Consider the following 10,694-nt stretch of genomic DNA (forward strand, 5'->3'; position numbering starts at 1 on the left):
AGAAGGAGGAAGAGTATGGACTGTTCCAGAAATGAAAAGAAGACTCCTTGGCCAGAGACCCAGAATACAGAGGCCCAGGACTGCGGCCAGCACTGCTAGGTCGAGCCATATCAGAGCCTGAGGGAAAAGAAAAAGCGTGCACCTTGGTTTTAATGGCCAAACACTCGTCAACGATATTTTCAAAATCTGCTTTTCGGTTCATCTCGTTTTCAATGGAGAGGACTGCTAAGGGTGACGATTTCTCTCAGCCCAGTGACCATCTTAAGTGATTTTCAATTAAACCGAAGTACACTAATAAAGTCCGTTTTGGTATCAGTAATAGATTTAGACTTAATGTTGGGATTTTTAATACACGTTCTAATTTTTAAGTATTTTTCAACTATTTTAATGCTCTGGGGGAAAAACAATCAACCATTAAAAACACACACATACAAATGCGTATATAGGGGCACGAGTTCTTCCTTTTGCCTCAGGTTCCAACGTGGCTAGCACAGTCCTGACCTCTATTTAAAATGTTGCTATTTTGTTCATGGTGGATTTTTTTCCGCCTTAATTTTGCTTTTCCAAAAAAGACATCTTATTAAAATTTCATTGATCTCGTTGCTGAGTCTTTTTGGTGCTGCCTCACCCTCTTGCCGGCCACAGGTGCAGAGTTGAGACAGCGCCAGGCTTCTCGACTTGCATTTTATCCTAAGTGCAAGGCCGAACAATTAAAGGGGTTTTAAGCAGAGGTCTGACTGCTCAGAAGTGCCTTCGTACAAGATCACCCTCTGGAAGAAATGTCCACCAGAAGTGACAACCTCTGGAAGAAATGTCCACCAGAAGGAAAGGGTAAGTCGGGACGTGGAGGGGTCGCACATGGAATCCTACAGCAATGCCAGCTGATGATAAGACACCGCTGCTGACATCTTGTTTGTTCACTGTCCTCAGCAGCTTGTGCTAGAACATCTGAGTTGACAGGGAACTTGGGGACCTCCCTGCAGCCAGCCCCTTTTTTTCTCCCAGCAAAAGAACGAGAAGAACAGATGGACCTATAAGATTAGTTTGTAGCTGTTGGCCAGAGTACCAGGATGATTTCAGGCAATCTGTGATCACTCTCGCTCTGGGGCACCCCTGGGTGAGCTGCGTGGCCGTGTCACTGACCTAGACATGGCACGAAGCACACAGCTAGCAGGGAGCTGGCAAGCCACGAGTGGAAACCATGTCCCTGACTTCCTCTCGTCTCTGAGCCCAAGTACCCTGTCTTCCCATCATTCCAGAATTCCAATTTCATAAGCTGGAGTTCTACACGGAGGCCACTCCTGTGTCCTGGCCTTGTCTTCCAGTTGACACAAGAGCTGTGCTCCAGCACCCTTCAAGGACTGAGGGATATCAGGCAGGAGAGGCCCTCCCGGCTCTCGCCCAGAGTCTGGAAATAGGACACAGCCCATCTTTGTCAAGTGCGTGGGGATAACATGGGTTGGGAATGAAATGTTACTTTCTAGTACTGAGGAGGGTTTTATCCAGCGGAAGAGGTTGTACAATGAAACAAAGCACCCCCAGAGCGTGTACAATGAAACAAAGCACACCCTCTCCCTTCACCCCTGAAATTCTGGAAGGAAACCAGGTTCTCAGACTGCCTCAGGCTCAGGGCCAGGCCAACTGCTTGCTTTGGAGCTGGTGACTAGTTCCATGGTTGTTCACCCCCAACCAGATATGGAGCCTTCAAGCTAAGGGCACGATGCGTCTGGGTCACAGGAGGATAAGTTAGCCCAGACAGGTAGCTCTTCAGAAGCCAGAGTGGGGAGGGTGGAAGTCCTTAGGGTTCAGCCTTTTTCAGGAAGCAGCTGGGTGCTGGTGGGAAAGGACTTGGGCAGAGGATCATGTTTCAGAGAGAGCGTTGGCAAGGACTTATTTCCAAAACCAAGGAGATAATGACTGTCGTCAGATCAGCACAAGGTCACTAGACAGTCCAGCTTGTGTTTTACAAACTTGCCGAGCTATAATGCTTCTGTGGGCTGGCCTCATCATCTGTAGGATGGTGAGAAGCACTGCCTTACCTTCTGAGTTTTAAACAATGCTTGTGCTTTGGCACAGCTGATCACTATTATACTGTGTGATGTCCCTTATCTAAAGACTTCTTTGATGCCAGTATCTCTTTTTCATCTCCTAGAGAGTATCTGATATGGCTTATGATAAAGGACTCATGTAACAGAACGGTAAAAATAAAGATAAAAGTGTAAATGACATGGAATAGAAGAGGTAGACTAAGGGTAGCTGTTGTTCGAAATCTTGTTTTGTGCTCCCTGGCACCTGAGGAGAAGAAAGAGGAACCCGAAGTATTAAAAGCTCACGTTACCCAGCACCGGAAACGCTCCAAGTCATCAAGATAAACTGCTTTTTTACTGGCCCCAAACTAAAAGGAACTTATTAGATAAGCCTTTCGATTGACAGCAAACAATATAATCAACTGAGTTAATAGACAAAAGAAGCATGTGCCTGTTTTTATAACTAGTACACCTGTTTTGTGGGTCTAATGAGATATGGAGACACGGCTTGGAAGGTCAAGGTCAGAGAAGTGGAGGATTTGAAAGGCTCACAGATCCACCCAGACACTGACCTGAGAGGGGACCTGGTCTCAGAGTAAAGTGAGATGGCAGCGCTAACTGATGGGACGGACGCCCGGGGCCGCTGACACTTACCTTCAAGTGGCCAATGACGAACTTGTGAGCGAGGTGGTTCCACTTAGACTTCTTGTAGACAGAGAGGTGGCCCAAATCGTGTTGCAGCCATCCAGTTTGGACCTGGGGAGAGAGGGCCACAGATGCTTTCACAGTGTTAGCACACAATGCACCAGACCTCTACGAGCTGGGCAAGTCAGGGGCTTCAAGTGACAGGCCTCACCTGAGAGGTAGCAAGGATAAAGGACGCGATGATGGTTGTAATCCAGCCATTGCCAAAGTAAAAGACGATAAGCCACGCGATGGCCTCCATGACCAGGATATGGGCCAGGAGGAGGAGGAAGAACAGGTGGTTACTCTTGAACAGGTTCATGTCCTGAGCGGTCTTCTTCAGGGCCCGGAAGTCTTCAATGATCTGGGACTGCGGAGCAAGAGCGCAGGGAAGGTGTCAGCCACTGTGCCCTGCAGACTCTGTCATGACCACGTGCCTGTCTAGGCCTGGCACAGCCCTGAGGACCGTGTCTGTCCACAGCCAGTTAAGTGGTAAGAAAGCATTCGACTCAAAAGCTTGCACTTTGCACACCCATGTTCACAGCAGCCTTATTCACAATAGGCACGAGGTGCAAACAAACAAAATGTCCATCAGTGGATGAATGTCTAAACAAAATGTGGTGCATCCGTATGATGGAAGGTTATTCAGCCTTAAAAAGGAAGGAAATTTTGACATGTGCTACAATATGGAATAAACCTTGAAGACACTATGCTCGGTGCACTTACGCCAGGCACGAACGGACAAATACTCTATGATTCTATTCATCTGCGGTACCTAGAACGGACAAATTCACCGACAGAAAGTGGAATAGTGTTCACCACGGGCTGGGCGGAGGAAGGATGGGGAGTCAATGTTCAACGACAGTCTCAGTTTGGGGGGATCAAACAGTTCTGGAGGTAGATGGCGGTGAAGGCTGCACGACAGTATGAATGTGCTTTGTGCCACTGACTGTACCTCTGAAAATGGTTAAATGGCAAACACGATGTTACGTCCATTTACCACACGCGCACACAGAGGAGCTTGCGCTTTCTCCTGCCCGACTCCGCAGCACTTGTTCTGGGCACCCAATTGGGACTTGAGGGAGTTGAGGTGGGGCGGGGGGGTGGGGGACAGGATGAAGTGCCTGCCCCTGAGAACTTGGGAAGGCAGACAGGAGGACTGGGAGGGCCAGGGCGACCGAGGCTGAGTCAAGGATGACTCTGGGGAAATGAGGGCATTGCTGGCGGGGGCGGGGCAGGAAGGGGAAAGAAGTAGAGACACCCAGGATACTTCGAAAGGGCAGACAGGGTGGTGTGTGGGTGGAGGAAGCCAGATTTGGGAACTTGGGTGATGAGCGAAGAATCTAAAGAGCATCTACCAACCACCCAAGCGGCAGTGCAAAGGGGGAAATGGGGTGGGAGCTAGAGAAGCAGGATCGGGAAGGGGGGCGGCTGCAGGATGCCACAGGGAGGAAGAGAAGCCGCCTGCCTGGAAGCGGGTGGAAGGCGGAGCCACCTGTGAAGGAGGCAGGATGAAAGCCCAACTCAGCTCCACGGAGGATGAAGGCCACCCCCTCATCAGCCCTGGAGAGGAAGGCAAGAGGGGCAGGGACTTAAGGATCCAGTGGGACAGGAGGCTGACCTCTGGAGGAAACACGGAATGGCCTGGATCTCCCCAGGAAGGACGTCACAACGTAGGGGAGCTGGACGAGAGGGGGGCGACCCTCTGCCCAGCCTGGCTCAGCGGAGGCCCCAGCGGTGGAGGCTGAGAATGAATTCCTCCAAGTGGGGGGCCGGCCCAGGCTGGCAGCAAGAGGGGGCCTCACGGCAGCGGTTCTGAGTCCTCCCTGACCCCAGGTGATGGACAGTGGCTCTTGGGGCCACTCTCAGCCTCAGGGCGGGGACCCTCTCTCCCCGCAATCCCTCCCCTCTCTTCCTCGGTCCGGTCTGACTCACATTCTTGCCTCGGTCCTGGCTGGGCTCCTCTGGGGCCAGCTCGCCGACCAGCAGCGGCTTCAAGAACTTGCCCACGAAATCAAGATCGATGTGGAAAGCGTGGAAGGCATCCTGGGGAACAAGGGGGAGGTGGTAGCTGAGAGACCCCAACCTCGGCCTGCACCTCTGCCCAGGGAGAGCAGGGCTCACCAGCAGAACTTCCGTGTGCCTCCCACTTGGACACGGACAGGGCCTCCCACGAGCGAGCCCCCCAAATGCCCTCACAGGCCTCATCCCCGGCAGCTCCCTCGGCACCTGGCTCCCAAGGCGGTGCCACCTGGGCCACTGCTCTGACCAGCAGCCACTGAGCTCATCCAGCACGTGCGTGGACGTTTGGCCTGCCTCGGGGCGACTCAGAAAAATGCACCGCGCAGGCAGCGGGCTGGACAGGGCCCCGGAAGTCCGCGAGCCTCCGCGGGCTCCTGCTCCGGGTGCCTGGGACCTCACCAAGTGCCACGCTGGCACTTGACTACCAACGAGTGACAAGACTGGAAACTGCCACAAAAAGTGCACTTAGGAGAGCATGTTGAATCAAAGACAAATTCAGAATGAGGGAAGAGGCATTTCTGCAAAACGTTTTCATGATTTGAAAAAGTATGAAATGATGAAAGAATTTTTTATGGGTGGCTCTAAACTGTTAATGTTAAGGTGGTGGCATTATGGCTTGCTTTATTGTCATTACTTTCCAAATTTTCTCTAACGCGGCTATATTGCTTTTAAATATTTTCGTAAAGGTATTCGTTTGAATCTTTTGCTGATTACAAAGTAGTAATGTACGTAGCTTTGGCAAATATAGAAAACGTAGAGAAGAACAAAGAGGAAAATAAATGCCGCCCAGAGTGACCATCATTGCTAATATTTTAGCATATTTCCGTCTCGTTTCTTTCTACACATATTACGTGTATTATATAAATGATCTCATAACAAATATAGCATCTCTACTGGAGAGGAGCTAACACCACGTCCTCCCGATGGGCTACATACAGTATGACGTCCCAGTAGTAAACAACGGTTACACTGCATCGAACCAACTCTGAGACATCACTGGGACAGAGGAATAAGTCACATGACACCACACGAAACAATCAGGGAAAAAAAAGTGAGGGTATGTGTGTGTTGGTGATGTGGGGTGGCGGAGAACACGTGTCGATTTACAGAGATTGAAAAAGAGATAACAAAAAAGCTATGAAACCTGTAGTGCTTGATTTGAAAGGCTCCCACTTGGAGGGAAAAACACCCCAGCAGTTATGTAAGACGTTTTTGGGGTCGAATGAGAAAATTTCAATACGGACTGGTCATCTGATCCTCTTAAAGCGTGACTATTAATTTTCTTAAATGCGACAAAGGTATTGTGATTATATTAGAGAATGTCCCAATTCTTAGGAGACGATGGTGAAGAATTTAGGGATGAGGTGGCATAATGACATAACTTTTCATATGATTTGGCAAAAGAAAATTGCCTACGCGTAAAGAGGAAGAATGTAAATGTGGCACAGTGTTAGATCAGTGACTCTTGGTTGAGGATACACAGCGAACACACTAAGTACTCACTTATTCTTTCAACGTTTCCATATGTTTGGAAATTTCCAAAATTTAAAAAAAAAAATAGAGGAGGAAAGAGGAAAATGTTAACAAATAAAAATGTTTCCACTCCCCCTCCTCACTGTCCACCACAGCACCTCGAAATGGTAATTGCCAGTCTTCTCCTATTTCCTACTGGCACCAAATGCTTCTGCCTTTGTCCTATTTGTGTCTAGAACAGCCTTACAAGCAACACTCTGTGCAGAGGAAAACTGGGCCCTGAGTTTTTTTTTAAAAAAAGGTCTGTGCCCCATTAACTCAGCAGAAAAAGGATGGCAGCAGAGGATCAGATTAAGTATATTTTCAGATATGTGCTGCTTTTCCAGGGGCCCTGGGCAGGCTGTGAGGTGGCCTGCAGGCCAGTGCTGACCAGCTCTGCCCACCTCGGGCAGCCTCCTCTGTGAAGTGAGGACCCTCCCAGCTCCGACGTCCCACGGCCCTGGGAAAGGCTCAGCCGCAGCTTCCGAAGTCGGGGGCCCGGAGTGCTGGGGGCGTAATGGTGAGCAGAGCTGCCTTCCAAAATCAGAGCCTAAAAGAGCCCTCTCCTTGGTCTTCCTCAGATCAGACCACGGCTTTTAAAGAATGAACAGGAAGTCCTTGATAAGGCAGCTTCCTGAGGAACAGCTACCGTGTCTGAGAGTTAAACGATGACTCTACTTTTCGTGGAGAGGTAGAATGCAATATAGGAGTCTGCAGGTGTGCTCACCCCACATCCAGCTCCCACCACCCGCACCAGGTCCCGGCTGGAAACCTGGTGGCCCTCTCAGGTGGCCTCACTTCCCTGTGGCCAGAGGAAGGGAAGGGGAAGGCTGTGTTCCAGGTAGAAAGACCGATGCCTACAGCTCTACTGGACAGGTAAGCTTAGTGCTGTTGGATTGTCTTGTTGGTGCTGGCAGGTCCAGTAGCTTTCTGAGAAGCCCTAGTGGGAACTGCCATGGAGTCCACTAAATTCGTTCCCACAGCAGGACCTTTGCCTGGCTCTTCCCCCTGCCTGGAGTCCTGCTTCGCAGCATTCTGTGGCTGGCTCTGTTTGGGATGCACCTCGAAAAGGCTTTCCCCTAACCACCCTATCTGACAGAGCCACTCTCTAACCCACATTTCCTCTGGGACATTGCCCTGTTGTATCTTCTTCAGAGCAGTTAACAATATCACAAGCTATATTATGTACAGATGTTCCTTGACTTATGATGGAGTTATATCCCGATAAACCCATCGTAAGTTGAAAATATTGTGAGTCAAAAATGCATTTAGTACAGCTAACCTACGAGACGTCATAGCTTGGCCTAGCCTACCTTAAACGTGCTCAAATGTGCTCAGAACACGGACAATCTGCAGCTGGGGAAAATCACCTAACACAACACCTATTCTGTAATAAAGTGTTGACTGCCTCAGGCAATTTATCACACACATCACTTTCCCACCATCGCGAAGTTCAAAACTCGTTAAGTCAAACCGTCACGAGTCAGGGACTGATTGTGCTCAGTTTTTCATGATCGGTCTCCACTAGAATATAAGCTCTAAGGGAAAGACCACACCTGTCTCATCTGCTGCAAAAAAATCCCCGTGCCTACGACAGTGCCTAACAGGAGGGCTCACAAACAAATGCGGGGAACTAGGACCCCAGAGCCATGTACCCGCTTATTCCAGGAGACATTCCCACTCTGCCATCACGTTTTGACTCTCCTTTTGTTCTGTACAACTCGGCTTCTGCTTCTAGGACCCTAGAACTCCCTAGCTTCTCCAGCACCTACATACTGGTGATTTGGCAGAGGGGCCGTGTGCCGAGGTTATGTGGGTTAGCCACAGAGCCACGGGCTTTATGTACATAAACTGCTAATCGTTACCAAACTCTGAGGCAGGTTCTATTTTAGAGATGAAAAGAGATTGAGGGGACCAAGCTACTTGCCCCTGGTCACACTTCAGGTGTGCCCAACTCTAGAGTTTTCCGCTGTTAATACAAAGGTCTCCAACAAAATGAGCTTCCTCCTCCCTAATTGTTGATCACTGTGCCTCCCCCTTCCAAGGGTCGCGGATGGGCCACACGCACTTGCGGAAAGTTCCTTATAGCTGCTTCATTACGGAAGTGCCTGCTGGTGTAAGGCAAGCCACAGGGCAGGCAAGACAGGGTTAACCCAAATGCCGATTTTTGAATAAGATTTAGAACCGCGTTCTACCCTTATCTGACAGGGAGAGAAGGCGGACTTTCGAGAACACAGATGAAGAGGAAGGATAGGAAACCGGTTGAGAGAGCAGAGTGGAGCCAGCCCCTGTCGGGTAGGTGTGTGTGCTGGTGGGGGAGTCGGGGGGGAAGGGGAGGTCAGGTTGCAGGAAGGAGGGCCAGAACACCCAGATTCCCAAAGGTATGCCACGCTTCCTGGTCTTCAGAGTTTCTGCTTCTGCCTTCCGCCAGCTCCAACTCCAGTCAACTTTCACAAGAAGACATCTCACCTGCCCTGGCCCCACACCAGGTAGAGCTCACAGCTCCTCCCCCTCCGCTGAGCATCAGGTACCACTTGTTTCCCACTGTGCCCACCTTCTCTGCAGAGCAAGGCTAGTCTCTAGTCCAGCTGTGCACATCTGGGCACTCAGCCTGGGACCCAAGAAGTGAGGGAAGGGCCAACTCCAGGCAGTCGATGCTGCAGGCAGCATTCCTGGGAACTGTGACTCTGTGAACACATGGTTAGGGAGGGAGAAGCCGAGGAGGGACCCAGGGTTCACAGAGAAAGGGACGTTGACTTCCTTTCTACAGCAGAGATGCAGGCAGGACAGGAAGCCCCTGTGCCACATCCCCTCCAAGGAAAGAAGGAACAGAGGCTTGCGGGGCAGTGCTCTGTACCCAAAGAGTGTCCCCGCTGATGCCGGGCACATGCACTGCCTGGGGGCAGGAAGGGCAGGGCTGCATGGGAAGTAAAGCCTGCACAGACAGCCTAGGCATGATGACATTACAGTGGGAAACAGGACTCTGCATCTCTGGCATCTCAGTAAGCTATGTGAGGATTCTGAGGCTGGGTTTGGTTCTTCCAGCCACCAGGAATGAAACCTTTCCTACCCAGATCTAGCTGAGGGGGTGGAGCCGCCCTCCAGGCACAACCAGAAGAGGAATTTCATGTGCAGTAAATGGCTTCTCTGTGCCCTAAGAGGTTACTGATGCAGACAGGGCAGGAGAGTGACAAAGAGGGAGTGTGGGCAGGGGTAAGGGGAGCTGGTGTCTGGAGGCAGAGGGTCCGGATTCAAGGCCCAGCTTGAGAGGAAGGAAGGAAGCAAACCCAGCAGGTGTGGTCACTGTCTGTGGACTATTCGTCTTTGTGCGTAGGCCCAGCTCAGAGCCCAGCTCAGAGCCACGGAGAGGCTGAATGTGACGAAATCGTAGATGAAGATTGGGAGTCCCCTGTGGGCAAAGTTCTGCTGCCATGAAGAGAACAGAGACACTCTTGAGACATGGGTGAGGGTTCATTCTGTGCACAGGAAGATCAAGACCAGAGATGCCGCAGAAAACCAGAGGTGGACTAGGAGGGGGGGGGCTGGGAGGACTCAGTGATGGTAGATCCTGAGTTTAGGACCAGGGGCTGCAGCTCGACTAGGTTTTTAAACCTAAGAGCAATGAGTGATGCCTACAGGGCTAATCCGGCTAAATGAGGTAAAAGGTATGAATGTGCCTTGTGAGCTGTAAAAATTAAATTTTATTCTGACAGGCAAGGCCAAATTCCATCTTCTGCAGAAGGCCCAAGTGGCCCACAAATAGTCACTCCCCCAAACTCGGAGGAAGAAGTCCATACCCAAAGGGGCAAAGCCACCTGCTCGACAGCCTAAAAAAGCCTCTCTTGATTCCTAGCCTGTTCCTGTGTCTCTCAAGTTCCCTTCCCATACACCCCGTACTTCCCATGGCCTTTTCCCAATCTAGTTTCAGAGAGAGAGAGAGAGAGGGAGAGAGAGAGAGAGAGAGGGAGAGAGAGAGAGAGAGAGGGAGAGAGAGAGAGAGAGAGGGAGAGAGAGAGAGAGAGAGGGAGAGAGAGAGAGAGAGAGGGAGAGAGAGAGAGAGAGAGGGAGAGAGAGAGAGAGAGAGGGAGAGAGAGAGAGAGAGAGGGAGAGAGAGAGAGAGAGAGGGAGAGAGAGAGAGAGAGAGGGAGAGAGAGAGAGAGAGAGGGAGAGAGAGAGAGAGAGAGGGAGAGAGAGAGAGAGAGAGGGAGAGAGAGAGAGAGAGAGGGAGAGAGAGAGAGAGAGAGGGAGAGAGAGAGAGAGAGAGGGAGAGAGAGAGAGAGAGAGAGAGACGGAGACAGAGTCAGAGTCAGACAGAGACAGAGACAGAGACAGAGACGAACAGAGACAGAGACTCCAGTTGCTCACTCCACCATTATTTAACTATGTCCCCCAGTTACTACATTTCATGCCCTACAGTCTGAACTTAGAAGGCAGTAACCTTCTGGGATG

General features: G+C 50.7%; 1 protein-coding gene across 2 annotated transcripts in view; it reads right to left on the minus strand.

Moving 5' to 3' along the window:
- The window catches only part of FADS2 (fatty acid desaturase 2), a 28,949-nt gene that overhangs the window by 17,025 nt on the left and 1,230 nt on the right, over positions 1-10,694 (minus strand). For both annotated transcript variants that reach the window (XR_001516799.2, XM_006911218.3), the window contains exons 2-4: positions 4,647-4,757; positions 2,884-3,081; positions 2,682-2,783 (exon numbers count right to left, since the gene is read on the minus strand). Coding sequence is in view for 1 of the 2 variants with exons in the window: in XM_006911218.3 (XP_006911280.1) it covers positions 2,682-2,783; positions 2,884-3,081; positions 4,647-4,757 (411 nt within the window). In the remaining variant the exon portion in view is untranslated. The remainder of the gene's footprint in view (positions 1-2,681; positions 2,784-2,883; positions 3,082-4,646; positions 4,758-10,694) is intronic.

This window comes from Pteropus alecto, unplaced genomic scaffold (assembly GCF_000325575.1).
Source record: "Pteropus alecto unplaced genomic scaffold, ASM32557v1 scaffold43, whole genome shotgun sequence".
In the NCBI taxonomy this organism is placed as follows: Eukaryota; Metazoa; Chordata; class Mammalia; order Chiroptera; family Pteropodidae; genus Pteropus; species Pteropus alecto.